Source organism: Magnolia sinica, chromosome 11 (genome assembly GCF_029962835.1).
Source record: "Magnolia sinica isolate HGM2019 chromosome 11, MsV1, whole genome shotgun sequence".
NCBI classification, from domain to species: Eukaryota; Viridiplantae; Streptophyta; class Magnoliopsida; order Magnoliales; family Magnoliaceae; genus Magnolia; species Magnolia sinica.
In genome coordinates, this window is record NC_080583.1 from 69,837,191 (window position 1) to 69,852,727 (window position 15,537).

The 15,537-nt window shown below is 40.3% G+C and overlaps 1 protein-coding gene across 1 annotated transcript; it reads right to left on the reverse strand.

Moving 5' to 3' along the window:
- Positions 1–1,089: 1,089 nt before the first annotated feature.
- On the reverse strand, positions 1,090–14,642 carry LOC131218427 (UDP-glycosyltransferase 83A1-like). Its single transcript, XM_058213003.1, has 2 exons — positions 14,519–14,642; positions 1,090–2,093 (listed from the first exon to the last, which is right to left on the reverse strand). Exons 1-2 carry the CDS (start codon positions 14,619–14,621, stop codon positions 1,201–1,203), a joined length of 996 nt encoding a protein of 331 aa, XP_058068986.1. The 5' UTR covers positions 14,622–14,642; the 3' UTR covers positions 1,090–1,200.
- Positions 14,643–15,537: the final 895 nt, after the last annotated feature.

Genomic DNA, 15,537 nt, shown 5'->3' on the forward strand with positions numbered 1-15,537 from the left:
GTTGGAAGTAAAATAATGACCGGTCATATTCAATGGGTGAAGTAATTATAATTATTTGATCAATTTTATTTTTGTATTTTGGTTTTTTGTGAAATAAATGTAACTTCTTTTTATTTATAAAAGTGTGAAAAACTAATATTGTAGGAAAATTAATTTTTGTGAAAAAGACAAAAGTTGAAATTTTTTTTTTTTTATTTTTTTTTAAAAGTGCACTATAAGACTTATAAACTAAATTCGTCTGAAAATATGTATAGACGGTTGGGGTAAGAAGGAATTCATTAACTAGAAAGAAAGTGCCTATAAAGGGCCCTTAAATGCTTATATATATATATATATATATATATATATTGACTTGATTATAATGCATCAAGTAATAAATATATAATAAAAGTGACATTCTTCTACTATTTCCATTCTTCTAGTCCTCTATCTTGTACCATTTCTTGTTGGTGTAAGAGTATTTGAGAGTATAAAAGGCCTTTTTACATACAATATGGTACCAGAGCTAAAGATTAATTATATCCTTCCTATGATTTTTGGTGTTATCTTCTAACCGTTTACTAGCCACCAAACAGCTAGTATAATCTAATATAGGATGTGCCTTTTGCAACACACGTGCCTGCTGAGTTCTTCATGGTGCGAGGATTTAAGGTAGGGATTGGTGAAACTCATGGATTTCAAATTTATCCAATTAGGTTTTTGTCCAGGATTTACCAAATCCACACCTTGACGAGGCAAACCCAAATCCCTCGATGGAAAGGTACTACTACTTCACGTGATTTTTGAGACAATGAAGACAGAAAATAGTCTGCATTGGAGGATTGGACAGGATCCTACGTATGCAAGATTCAGTCTATTCATCATAATGGCCTATTAAATCTGCCTTTTTGGCAAAATTACCATGGCCCACTTGGGCATGAGAAAGATGGATGGTTCATAAAATATTACAAATGGTCCATATTCAACATCGACATTGAGTCCAACAGATGGAAACTCTTTAAATATGCCATGGATTAAAAAAATAAAAATAAACATTAAAAAAAATAAAAATAAATTTAATTTAAATTTTTTTTTTTTTTTTAAAAGAAGGCAAACATCAGGTGAATATCAACTGTTGCTCGACTTTTTTCATTCTTCCCATACATGTGTAGCCCCATTGATGAGTTAACTAGCTTGATTTTATGGCCATAGCCTGTTCACTCAACACTTCTTTAACTTGATTGCTTCAATGAAATTGTTGAAATTCTTAAATGAAGATCCTCCTTCAGCGACATTCTCTTGGGCAGTTTGCTTGAGCTTTAAAGATCTTGCTCTTATATCCTCATCACCAAGTAATTCGTCAAGCTTTGCCTTCATCTCTTCTCTTGATATGATCCCACTGGAATCGGGTTTCAGTTGCAACCCAACCTTCCAAATATCGGAAATGTATGTTTGGTTATAGAACTGATCAGCAAAATAAGGCCAACACAGGAAAGGAACTCCATTGATCAGCCCCTCCATGGTCGAGTTCCACCCACAATGGGTCAGGAAGCAGGAAATCGAAGGGTGAGCCAGTACCTTTTGTTGAGGTGACCATCCAATAATTCGCCCACGACCTGCTACTCTGGCTTCAAAGCCATCCGGGTAAGCGTCTGATGATCCATCAGTGAGGTCTGGCCGCACTACCCATAGGAATGAATGGTTAGAAAGTTCAAGTCCAAGTGCCAGTTCGTGGAATTGACGATGGTCCATGATAGTAAAGCTGCCAAAGGCGATGTAGACTACTGAGCAGGCAGGCTTTTTGTCGAGCCAGCTTAGGCAAGTGGAATCTTCTGGCCAGAAGTTCCCTTCGAGCCGCCCATGCCGTGTTCCTGGAAGAAAGGGGCCGATGGGCAGAATGTTTGGAACCAAGTCAAAGGCAGACGGTTCGATCTCGTAGAATGAGTTGCAAAGAACCCAGTCGGCCAATTTGGTAGCTTGGGTGCATTCGTTTAAGAATCGGAAGATGGACTGTTGCGAGTGGCGGTCGCCGACCGTGGGCCACAGTAGGTGAGTGGTGTTGTATGCTGGCATGGTCGGGGAAAGCTTAATCATTTGCTGTTTCGTTGGAAATCCTGCAAAATATGCAATCACTGTCTGGATCCATTACATGAGACTTCATTTTCTAGGGTTTTGATGCAATTGAGCCCTCCATCATAGCTATACCATGTCCAGCCATAGTTGGAGTAATCTGAATCATACGTACATATTAGAAATTAGGGCAGTACTAAACTCATCAAAGTGTGCCACATGCACACAGAGTTAAGTGATCCACATTCGGACTTTTAGAGGGACAGGTACTCATAAATAGACCTGATCGGATGTTATTACGTGTACTATTCTAATTTCTCCACCCATTTAGAAATTGAGTTAGATTCAGGTCTGCTATTTTGAGGCTAGTTATAAAACTTACTTGGTTTATCATTTTGGACAAATTGTAACATCTATTATAGTAATTATTCTGGAGTTTGCTAATTCTTATGCATGTAAGATAGCCTATTCACAACACAAATGTATGAAAGTTGCACATGGGTGTAATCCAATCCATCCATTCAAGTTCGCCCAACCACGTAAATGTCATTATTTGATGTGGACCTAACCTGAACCTGATCATTCGAGACCAAGGTTCAAAGATATGATGGGTAGCCGACGGTTCAGATCAGTAAACAAAAAAAAGACCTGGAAGCGAAAGGACCAAGACACAACAAGACTCTAGGACTCCCAACTCTCTTGGAAACTCACTTCTGGGTCTAACTCATTTGACACTTGGGATGACTCATGGAGTCAACTCGATCACTCGAGTCAGCTAGATGCAACTATTCGGGCCTGATTTGTTTACCAAATACCATTGTATAGTAATGTATATCCCTATATCGACCGTATACATCCAACAACTACTGATTATGGTCTGGCAAAGCCGTTTTTTAACAATATTTGGATATGTCATGACTGACCTATCATTTATTTATTTATTTTTATTTTTATTTTTTTGACACACGCACCCAACACACCCCACCCACGCACACCATAGTGGGATTTTACCACCTATGGGTCTCGAACCCAAGACCTCATGTTGAAACTCCTTAGAGTCTACCACTAAGGTAAGGACTCGAACCCACCAGTGGTTGTAGACATATGTTTGGATGTAGACCGTGTACGTCATAATTAATCATGTTTGGATGTCGAATACTAATTTCTACTCTCTTTTTTTTTCTGGTGCATTTCTATGTACATAAACAACTTTATATCCGTATTTGGATATGGTCTGGACGTGAAGTAGATGAATAGCTCATTACGGCTATTGCCGCTTTGGTGGGATCTTTCTCCTTCCATCTTCTTCATCCATGGGTGAAAGGGTTGAAATGTAATTAAGAAAACTCTCTCCCTCTTCTGAAGATGGCATTGGAGATATGATGCAAGAAAGGGAGCATAGGGCTATTATTGTTTGGTAGCTAGATAAAAATACCCTTTGGTATTGAGGAATATAACAAGAATGCTGGTAGCCATTTGGGTTAACAATATAAAGGGAAAAAAAAAATGTAACTTACTAATATTTACAAAGCTAGGAATGTTTCTTGGTGGAATGGATGGAGACACCCCTCATTTTTTTTAGAAATATAACACGAAGAGAGATGCTTCAGTGCTGCTCCCATAGAGAAGAGGCAGCTAGGTGTGATGAAGGTAGTTGCCAGTGCACGGTCACCAACATGGAGGTGGAGGAGCAAAACCAGAATGGAACTCTCTCCATCTCTATAGAATATGATCCGTGAGATTAAGACAGAAAGCATCACTAATTTAATAGGAAGAGCTTGATGGATCATCTCTATTTCAATGCACATGAATGCACTAGACCCATTCAACGGTTACTTCTCTCGTAAGAGAGATACAATGGTAATTTGCGTTGGATTTAGCCAAGAGTCATTGATTTACATTGACGTGAGTAGGCTATAAACGGGTGACTCAAATTCCTTGAAATTTGCATTCCATCCAAACATGTTTAAAAAGTAATAATGACCCATTTTACTATACATTACCATGGTATTTAGTAGTCCAAACATGCCCTTAGTGACTCAATGAAGTCACTTGCTGAGCCAGCATGAATAAAACCATAATAAACTATGGTCTTACCATCAGTGTCGATGATTCTTTCCTTGATCAGCTTAGGAACATGCAACAATAAGGCATAAAGGCCCACTAGTACAGTCCAAACTGTAGCTCCTCGGATCCCCATCTTCACAACAACTTCCATAGCCCATCCCATTGTCCCATCTGCAATGATGCATGTGATCTTATCATGATCAGACTCATTGATCTTATGAATCAGTGCTTCTATTCCACGAGGCATGACATGTAAAATGTTGTAATCGGATGTCCTGAATTTGTATTTCCCACGCTGCTCGACCAGTCGAGGGAGCTGCTCGACTGGTCGAGGGGGTTGCTCGACCAGTCGAGGACAACTCGACTCGAAGTCCAACATGTTATCCTTTTAGGTGTCCGTGGTGCTCGACCAGTCGAGGCCTAGGCTCGACCGGTCGAGGTTTCCCTTTGGCCAGTCAAGGACCTGGCTCGACTAGTCGAGGATTATGCAGATTTTGTACGGATTTTGTGTGGACTGCGTAAATTTGATGCGGTTTCGCAGAGATGCGGAATGAGAGTTTCCTAAAATATAACTAGGGGTCCCTAGGATTATTCTTGGGCATGTTAAGGCTTTCTAAAGGGGTTACAAGGGTTCCTAAAAGGGTTTTAGAGTTTTTAAAGGGTGTAGGAATGGTGAGATTCGAGGTTGTTCAAATCGGGTAAGTCCTTTCTCTTTATAATTTATGCTTTCATAGTGGAATTCTGTCGCTTTGTGCCGTGGCTTTTTCCTGAAAGGGTTTTCCATGTTAAATATGTGTTTTCTCTTGTGTTTTCTTGGTGCCATTGGATTGCTATCCGAGATCTTGATTTATGTGATTCCGCAGCACAAATCCCCAACATAAAATACTTTCACATAGCTTGCCCACCGCCTTCCGGTCTTCGTCTGGTCCCATCCCATTTGGGATCGCAACAAGACGGATCTTCTTGTGCACTTCGCCCATCTTCGGCAGCGCAGCCACAACGCCGGCATGATTGAACTCGGTGTTCACGAATGTGATCCTGAACCCACGGTCCATTAAGTAATGAGAGAGCTCCATGAAGGGTATGACATGACCTTGCCCTGGGTGTGGCATGACTAGAGCGTGTGGTTTTTCCATCACCAACAACCCTCTGTAATTAAGTAGAACCTCTCATGTTCCTCATGCTACTTATCTTGGGGGTTTGGGTTTGGTAGCTGATATCTAATGCAAAGAGTGAGTGTCTACAAGTCATAGCTGACAGAGACCAAATAACTTATAATGTGTGATTGGATGCAATACCATCTCCTCTCACTATCATCAACGTCCTTGAATTGTCAAGTCCTTTTGGTTTAAATTACTGAGGATAGACCGACGAGCCCTAAGATTACACGGATTTTCACCATCTTTATTTGAGAACACTGATGTAGAGCAAGTCACAGACATTTTCATCGTCGAGATGGATAAAAAAAGACCCGGTCAACGACAGAAGTGATCCGGACCGTCAAACCTTAAATCAGACGTATCTCACAATCCGGAATGTGCTATTCGACGTACCATATATGATTTTGGGGTAGGACGAGCTACTTTAGTCACCAAACCCTACTATTCTAGGTTGCCCACACCAAATTTAGGAAATACCATCAGATCGATGGTCAAAATCCCGCTTTATTTTCGTTTTTACTATTTAGTAAGTTTTAGTTTGAGTATAACTCTTTATCCGTTGGGCTTTAGGAGTTGTGCCTAACATGAAAAGTGCTTAGAATAATTAGGAGAACATTATGGTTCAAACAAATAGGAAACTTACTATTTTTGGCGGAAAACCATGCACACTAGTAGACATCACAACTGTCTAGTAAGTCGCGATTTCTAGGAGTTTTAATTGTAGTTTGATTCTGAAACTTCTCTCATGGCTTAGTATCCCTATTTAAAGGGTCATGAACTCGTTTATTTCATTCATCAATCAAATTAAGAATTTTATAGAATTTATTTTCTATTTTCCTTGCTTTTTCTTGGTGGATTCGAGAAGTCTCTGTGAGGAGTCTAGAGAAGCTCTGTGGTTTCGAAGTAGTTATCCTTGAGGAAGATGGTGATCGACCTCATCATGTTCATCCCTGCGTCAAACACTCATCCAGTGGGCCCTGTTAATGATGGTCCATGACCCAAGTGATCCGAATTTGGATGCATCCAAAAATGGGAAATTAAGTAAATGTGTTTTGCATCATTGGGTGATGTTGTGCAATACAATTTACTCTTCACGGGGCAATGAATTGAGGCTCTGACATATTGCGAAAGTTTCAACGGTTGCGATGGATTGGAGTAATCTTGAAAAGGAAATCACAAAGGGTGCATATAAAAATGGGAAAAGACAATTTGCACCTCATGTGGTTTCGGTCGTTGGTGGACTCAACCCTTTTTTGGATGTTGTGCACTACATTTGGTCTCCAGCACAATGCAATGATTTGAGACCCTGGACAGACTGGGCTCATAGGGTCCACCGTGTTGTTTAGTGCCCACTATGTGGTCCACTTGAGCCTTGGATATGCCTTATTTTTGTGCTTACACATCTAAAATGATATGAAAGAAATGAACGGACAGTGTGGATAAAAGTTAGAAACCATGGCTGCCCCTTAAGCCCCAGCCTATCATCGGCTCGAAACAGGTAGGGGTGGTAGGTAATATTCATATTGTTATTACTGGATTACGGTGAACAAATATGATTGGTTGGAGCACTCCCTAATGGATCTGCAAGGAAATTAGAATATGTGGACATGGAGAGGAGCTGATGACGTCCATGGAGCTTCTGATGCTTAAATTAGGAGTTAAAGACTTGAGCTTGGGTTTATTTTCTTACATCATTTCATTTAAGGTGGCTATATTTATAGGGTAATGGGTGGTTCTGAAACTGACATGTCTTAATAGTTTATGCTGGAGGGTCCTTATTTGGATGAGAAAATGCACCTGAAATTGTCACCGAGCCCATCTTGGCCAGGATTAGGTCGGGCCTTACTTTTCTGGGTATGAGGGCATTATCCCCTTTGGACTACTCGTATCGCCTCGGCAGTGGTCGGTCAGGTTAGCTAGAACGTGGGGGAAGCTTGGATCCCAAGCTGTTTTCCTTGACGATGCTTTGCTTGTGATTTAAACGTTCTTGATGAGATGACTTTTCCCTTACTAAGCTATGTCCTCGGATAGCTCGAGGACTCATCTCTTCATTGAGAGAGTTTCTCACCTTGTCTCCAAGCTCTGTGCTTTGATAACTTAAGACAAAAGTCTGCGCCATGGTACTTTAGTCGCTTCACCTTTGAGGCACTCCCCTCGTGGTCGGTCGTTCTTTCAGTATGGTAGACCAGTTCGATTTTTTCCACTATAGTTGGCCCCTACTTCCGAGATCAACTTGCACATGCTTGTGAAGTAAGAGCTTAAACTGATCCGGAAGTGCAGGAATTGAAATTTAATTTTTAAGTAGCTCGTTCTTTTTTAAATTTTAAATCAAGCCCAGATTTGTCATTTGTTGGTGAAGGCGGGATATGAAAAGGCGGTGCTCGACGCGAAATTTGAAAAACCATTATTATTGTTGCAGGATATGAGGGGACATGCATTAATGGCAGATCACGGCTCAAATTTTGGACTAATAATAAGTTGACAACTGTCACCCAACCCGTCACATTTTTGCTCAGATGAATCCCATGTACGCGAGATCTCTATGTCATCCGGAAGATCAACAATGTAAGAGTTGTCATTGATCTTTCAGAGGATTAGTACAAGTCCAATTTTCTTGTTCCTCAACTTATTGTAAGTCTCGGTTGAAAATATCTCCTTGCGTAGATAAACCATAACATTGTCGCGACCTCAAACACCTTTTACCACCGATGCTTGTCGACATGCTCCTTGTACTTGTTGTTTGAAGCTTACAACTTGGCTTGGGCATCTATATGAATGCCCATGATTCAGTTCGCCGCATGTTCTGCTTTAATGCTCATGCCCAGGGGCTTGGGCAAAGGGATTAATTCAAGTGTGTGGAGGGCATTAGATCATAAACAAAATGGAATGGGGACTTCCCTATCGAGTGGTTCACCATATTGTTAAATGAAAACTTCACTTGAGATAAGGCCAAATCCCATTGCTTCATCTCGGTATTTGAAATACATCAGAGGAGTTTTCCAATGTGCAATTCATAACTTCAGTCTGCCAATCGGTATGCGGGTGGTAGGCACTACTGAACTAAAGTCGCGTATCAAACCAATTTCAAAAAGTCTGCCAAAAGTGGCTAATGAACTTTGTGTCACGGTCTGAAGCAATGGTCTTAGGAATGCCGTGTACCCGTACGACATCTCTGAAGAATAGATTTGCTACATGTGTTGCATCAATGGTGTTCTTACATGGGTTAAAGTGTGCCATATTTAAGAAACAATATACCATTACAAACATCGAATCCATGCCAAGTTGTGTTCCTAAGAAATCAAGTACGAAGTCTATAAATAAGTCCTCCTAAGGGCTGTCAAGCATAGGTAATGGGGTGTAGAGGCTCGTATTATGATACTGTCCCTTAGAGGTCTAACAAACATGACAGCACTGCACTTTTCACGTCACATACATTACGGCCAGTAATACCGTTTCTTAATAAGAGCTCGCGCTTAGTCTCTCCTAAAGTGTCCACTAAGGCCACCTCTATGTACTACTTGGATAATCTGCTCCCTCAGATAACTTTGAGGGATGCGCAATTGATTTTCTTTGAAGAAAAGACTGTCTTGCATATGTAGGTCACTGGGATGACCATCTTGGTACCTTATCCATATATTCTTGAAGTTCTCATCCTCGGCATACAATGCCTTGAGATATTTGAAGCCGACCACCTCATTGTTCATTGTAATCAGTTGTGATGCACGATGGTTAAGTTCATCAACCACCTTATTCTGCTGCCCTGACTTGTGCTTCAAAATGAACATGAATTCTTGCAAAAATACGACCCATCTAGCATGCACCAGGTCATGTTAGCTTGACTATTAATAAAGTTTTAAGCTTGATGATTACGATAGAGAATAAACACTCTCTTAATTAGAAATGTCGCCAATGTTGTAGTGCTTGAACCATTGCGTATAGATCAAGCTAATATGTCAACCATTTCGTTTGGGCTTCGTTGAGCTTCTCACTGTAGAAGGCTATTGGCATGCCTTCTCATGATAAGACTCCCCCAATTCTGACAAATGAGGTGTTACACTCAATCTCAAACAACTTCTCAAAACGGGGAAGAACCAAGATCAGTGTTTTGGACAATTGATGCTTGATTTTAGCAAAGATCTTGTCAACCTCATTGGTCCACTGAAATAACCATTTTTTCATACAATTCATAATGTGTGACACTATAGTGCTGAAATTCTACACAAATCGATGATAAAATGTCTCCAACCTGTGAAAACTCCTCACTTAATGAATGTTCATTGGAATCAACCATTCACTAATGGCTCACACCTTTTCATTCTTCACATGCATGGATGTCAGAGCAAATCCTAAGAAAAAGTTGTCGGTTAGAAAACTATACTTCTTCAAGTTGATGTACAACTTATTAACTGTGAGGACTTGTAGCGCCTGCCCGAGATGTCCCAGATGCTCTATATAACTCTGACTATATATCGGGATATCATCAAAATAAACTATCACAAACTGGCTAATAAATAACTTTAACACTTGATTTATCAGATGCATAAAAGTGCTCAGTGCGTTCAATAGACTGAAGGGTATAATCAACCACTCATACAACCCATCATTGGTCTTGAATGCCGGTTTCCACTCATCACCAGGTTGGATACAGATTTGATGGTACCCGCTCCTCAGATCTAGTTTAAAGAATACCTTGGCACCTTCTTGCATGTCATGCATGTCATCCAACCGTAGTATCAGGAAGCTATATTTAATGATAATCTTATTAATTATCCAGTTGTCTACACACATACGTAACCTCCAATTTTTCTTTGGCATTAATAAAGCTGGCATGACACATGGGATCGTGTTCTCCCTCAGAAGACCCTTGCAGATCAATTCATCCACCTACCCCTCGAATATCTCACACTCTTTCAAACTCATTTGATGGTGAGGACGATTAAGCAAGCTAGCCCCAGGGACAAGGTCTATGTGATGTTATATGTCCCGCATGTGGGGTAATCCATTAGGTAACTCTTTGGGTCAGATTTCTTTCAATTCGTTCAACAACAACCTTAAACTTAGATGAATGTTTAAGGGCTTTAATTCCTTGCCCTTTATTACCATGACGTACACCTCGCTAGTTTTCTCGCATTCCTTTACGAAATCTCAAATGGTCATGAGGGAGATCCCCTCCACTTTAGAAGCTTCAGAGTGGTTTTCTAGTGCCATAGGGGCAAGGATCATCATGCAACTATCCTTGATGAAGATATAGATATTGTCTCATCCTCGAAGGGTCGTATTACTATCCAATTCGCATGACCAACTGAGTAACATATGACGTGCTTTCATGTCAACCACGTCACATAGTACTTGATATTTGTAATTCCTACTAATTGAAAATAAGACAGTGTATTGTTCAGTTATCTTAGTTTTGTTCACCTTTTTTATCTAGCTAATTGAGTAAGGGGAATGATGCTTTTTCATAAGTATCCACAACTTGTCCACCATCACCTTCGAGATGATGTTCTCCCTACTGCCACTGTATATGATTATATTACAGACCTTTCCATTGATGGTATACCATGTGCTAATATATTATGTCACTGTGGGTGCTCCTCCTTTCATGGAGTGTATAATAATCGTCTGACGACAAATGATTTATCTTGATCCTTGGCCAACCATTCTTTGTCACCAACTCCTTTTTCAACAGCTTGTTCATTCTCATCAAATGCAGGGCCTTCTTCCTTTTTTATACATTCAGTGCGTCCATTAATGGCTAATTGGGTTGTGGGGCATTGAGGGCAGTTGTTTGATAAGTGGCCCAATTGGTCACAATGGTAACAATGGTCCAGCCTTGGTCGACCATAAGGATTTGAAATCTTGTTTGAACCCACTGTTGTGGGCATCGTATGTTGGGGCATAGATGGACTACTCCCCTTATCATGGTTTGTGGTTGTAGGAAGTTGAGGATGACCTCCTACTTGTTTCTTTCCTTTGACTAATACTGAATCTTACATGGGACCCATCATAGGGGCTCGAGTCTACATTTCTGCCCTACCTGTCAACTGAACCATTTCATCCATAGTCATGACCGGGTGGATCTAAATTTGCTCCTGAATTGTCGGTCATAAACCGCTTATGAACCATGCTACCTTCTGTGATTTGGTCTCTGACAAATCATTATGTGTTGCCAACCGCTGAAATTTTTTGGTGTAATCTGTTATAGTCCGAATCCCCTGCTAGAATTTTAGTATTTTTGAAATTTTAGTATTGTTGGAATAACAACCGCTTGTAATCACTACAGAGGAATAATGATCGAAGAAGGCATCTCATCCGTGGCCTTGATCAGATGAGCACCTTGTTCTGTCGAGCACATGTAGCTATAATTGCTCTCACTATGCAGAAACACCAGATTTCAATTTGAACTCAATTAACTTCACTTTTTTTTTGGCACGTTCATGTAATCAAAATACCTCTCTACTTCGGTTAATCAGTCAAGGAAGTCCTCTAGACGCAATAAGCCATTAAAACTAGAAAGTTCAGCCTAACCTGTATAGTCTCTTTCAGCACGATCTATTCGATTGTCTCCATGGATCAGTTGTCGAGCAACGATGCACCGACATCCTTGTTGTTGGAGCTTAACTCATGAGATAGCTCTGCGATTTGCCTTTGGAAACACTTTACAGAAAACGAGGTTATGTCATATAGCGATCACAGGAGGTTGAGCATCGCCTTGGGCTTGAGGCAGAATTAACGTATCTACAATAGAGTCGAGGGCTGTTTTTATGGTCAACTGACTCTCCCAATGGAAAACTTTCATTCTTTTTTATAAATAACGAATCATTGGATCACCATCCACAGATTTTTGGTCTATTCAGTCGTTATTTGTCATCGGTCCGAAGGGAGTCCTCGCTTTGATACCACTTGATGCAGGGAGGGAAGTGATGAGGTCGATCATTCTCTTCCTCAGGGGATAACTATTTCGAATCTATAGAGCTCTCTGGACTCCTCCTCATAAAGCTTCCTCGAATCCAAAAGAGATAAAAGCATAAATAATTTCTAATAAATTCCAAATAACTTGATTGATGATAAAAGAAAAAAGAAAAAGAAATTACAACTCTTTAAATAAGGAACTTAGACCTATGATGGAGTTTTAGACTTAGAGTCCAACTCAAACACCCCAAAAATGTAATTTACTATGAATATTAAACTTAGTATTTACGGACAACCTCTATTCCTACTAGACTTCATGGTTTTTGTCCAAAAATAGTAAGTATCTAATTTGGCCCAAACACGTTATTCTCCTAAGTTTCCTAAGCCCTTTTCATATTGGGCACGACTCCTGCAACTCAAAGTATCAAAAGCTATACTCCAACTAAAACTTACTATTTATAGTAAAATTGAAAATAAATGGGACTAGACTGTGGATTCGATGGAATCTCACAAATCTGACGTAGGCAACCTAGCGTAGCAGGGTTGGTTGGCTTATGTAGGTTCTCCTACCCAAAATCATATATAATATGTTGAAAAGCTCATCCCAAGTTTGGGAGATAGGACTGCTTTAAGGCTCTGACAGTTCGGATTCGTTGCTGCATATGATTGGCCCTTCTCTTGTCTATCTTTGCCACGAAAGTGTCTGCGACCCAATCTTCATCAAAAGTGTGCCACATGCACACACATAGATTTAAGTGATCCACATTTGGACTTTTAGAGGCACAGGTACCCAATAGAGCTGATGTGATTTTATTATGTACTATTCTAATTTCTCTGCCCATTTAGAAATTGAATTAGGTTCAGGCCTACTATTTTGAAGCCAGTTATAAAACTTACTGGGTCTACCATTTTGGAAAAATTGTAACATCTATTATAATAATTATTCTGAAGTTTACTAATTCTTATGCATGTAAGATAGACTATTCACAACACAAATGTGTCAAAGTTCCACATAGAAGTAATCCAATCCATCCATTCAAGTAGGCCCAACCATGTAAATGTCATTATTTGATGTCAAAGTTCAGTTTTAGAATTGTATTTCCACCTACTTTGTCTCCATTACATATCACCCCTCATCAGGCCGTTTTGGGCCACTATGGGCTGATGGGACGCGGATTGCGTCCTTCCCCTCCAGCTGGGAACAGGCAGGAGCTTTGAGTGGCCACCATGATGTTTGGATATTAATATCTACACTGTTCATCTAATTTTCCGTAAAATTTTACAGTGCAGGACCAAAATTTAGTCAGATCCAAGGCTCAAGTGGATCACACCAAAGGAAACAGCGGTGATAATGATTCTAGGTTGCCATCCAACCTATTCATAAAGTTACGTAGACTTGATGAAGAGAAAACACAAATATCAGCTCCATTCAAAACTTCTGTGGCACCCAGGAAGTTTTTTATGGTAAGAGTTTAATCCCACATGGTCGACATCTGTTTTGGATATGCCTCAGTTTTGGGCTTATATACTAAAATGACAGGAAAAATATGAACAAGACCCATAAATCACGGTGGCCACTCAAACCTCTTATCCGTTCCTGCTAAGATGGGCGGGGGTAGGACAAAATCTAGGTGGATTTCCTGCAAAAGCCTTTTGCAAGAAGTTACCGCGCTGAGAACTAGGTGGGACCTGCTATGATGTTTGTGAAAAATTCACCCCGGTCATCCGATTTTTGAGCTCATTTAGGACAGGAATTAATAAATGAGCCGTATCCAATGCTCAAGTGAGCCAAAATCATGAGAATCGAACTTCCACAGTTGAAATATTTGTGGGGCCAAAAAAGTTTTTAATCGGGATTATAATTTTGTTTTCAATTCATCCCAGCAGGAATGATGGTGTGAACGGTATGGATAGTATGCAAACATCACTGTTGACTCCAGTAAAATTTTAATGGTAGGAATTTCCCTACCCACCTTTTCCTCTAGTGCGGCCCACTTGATTCTTGGATCCTGATCACTTTTGGTCTCAAGTCCTAAAATAATCTCACAAAATGGATGAACGGTGTGGATTTCTCACAAACATCACGATGGCCCAAGTATTCCACCGCAAGAAGTTCCTGCAAAGGGCTTTCACAGGAAATCCGCCTCCGTCCGGGCTGATGAAACTGTGTCATTTATGGACAAACCCAATTTTCTCTAGCGGCCAACAGTTTAAACCTTGTTATTAAAAAATTGATAAAACATGTAAATTCAATAAACTCAGGCTTGATCAAGATATCTTTTTACTTAACCAAACTTGAAAATCTTGAAGAAATGAACATATGGTCTTACCATCGGCATCAATGATTCCCTCCTCTATGAGCTTAGGAACGTGACACATTAGGGCACAGACGCCCATTGGTAGGGTCGAAACTGCAGCTCCTCGGATTCCCATCTTCGCAGCAACTTCCAGAGCCCATCCACTACAAGAAAATAGGCCTTTACCGGTGGTCAAAACCGCCGGAAAATACCCAGAAAACCGCCGGCAAATATTTTGCCCGCAGTTAGCTAACAGCCGGTAAAGCCTCAGTCGGTAAAGGCTTTACCAGCGGTCAGGACCTTTCCTGACAATTGTGCTGGACGCCGCTAAATTGTCAGCTTTTTATTGAAATGCTATGAAAAGCTACGGATAAAATCCGTATTTAAATATAGCTACGGTTATAGTCCGTAGTATAACCGTAGCTATAGTTTTAAAAACATATGGCTACGAATTAAATCGGTTGCTATAGAACTCATGGCTACTAATAACCCGTAGCCATAGAGCAAATCTTTTTCATCAGCAAGACAAAAAAAAAAAAAACACAGAGAGAGAGAGAAGAAAAGGAAAGGTGACACTCATGTATCCTAGTTTTTTTTTTTCTTCTTTTTATGCTGCAAATGTTATCATCCTTTTTTTTTGCTTTTTATGCTGCCAATGTTATCATCCTTGCTCAGGCCTTCTCTTTCACTGGAGATGTTATCAAATGATGCAATGTGGTTGCTTGGACAACTATGCTTAGACCTGAACCCTGGGAGCGGATCGAACCAGTGCGCTTGAGGCTGAAATTCCTCTCATTGCCCTTATGTAGAAAACGTCGCAGTGGCCATGGAAGGACCGCCACCAAGCACAATGAATAAGGCTGGTCATGGGCCCAATGAGCATTGAATCCGTTGAAGCCTAGCAAATCTGTCCGACCTGCAGCCCACAAAATGAGAGAAGACCATAAATGAAAGGACTAAGAAAGGGAAATGGAAATCATTTAATATATTGAAATGAATAATCATATAAATGAATAATCATATTGAAAGGACTAAGACCATCCCGCACTTGA

Excerpts from the sequence above, each read along its gene's own strand:
- LOC131218427 (XM_058213003.1), bottom strand. The coding sequence starts at position 14,621 with ATGGGAATCCGAGGAGCTGCAGTTTCGACCCTACCAATGGGCGTCTGT. Across the intron at positions 2,094-14,518 it reads GGGAATCATTGATGCCGATG|GATTTCCAACGAAACAGCAA; the intron begins GTAAGACCATAT and ends CATATTTTGCAG.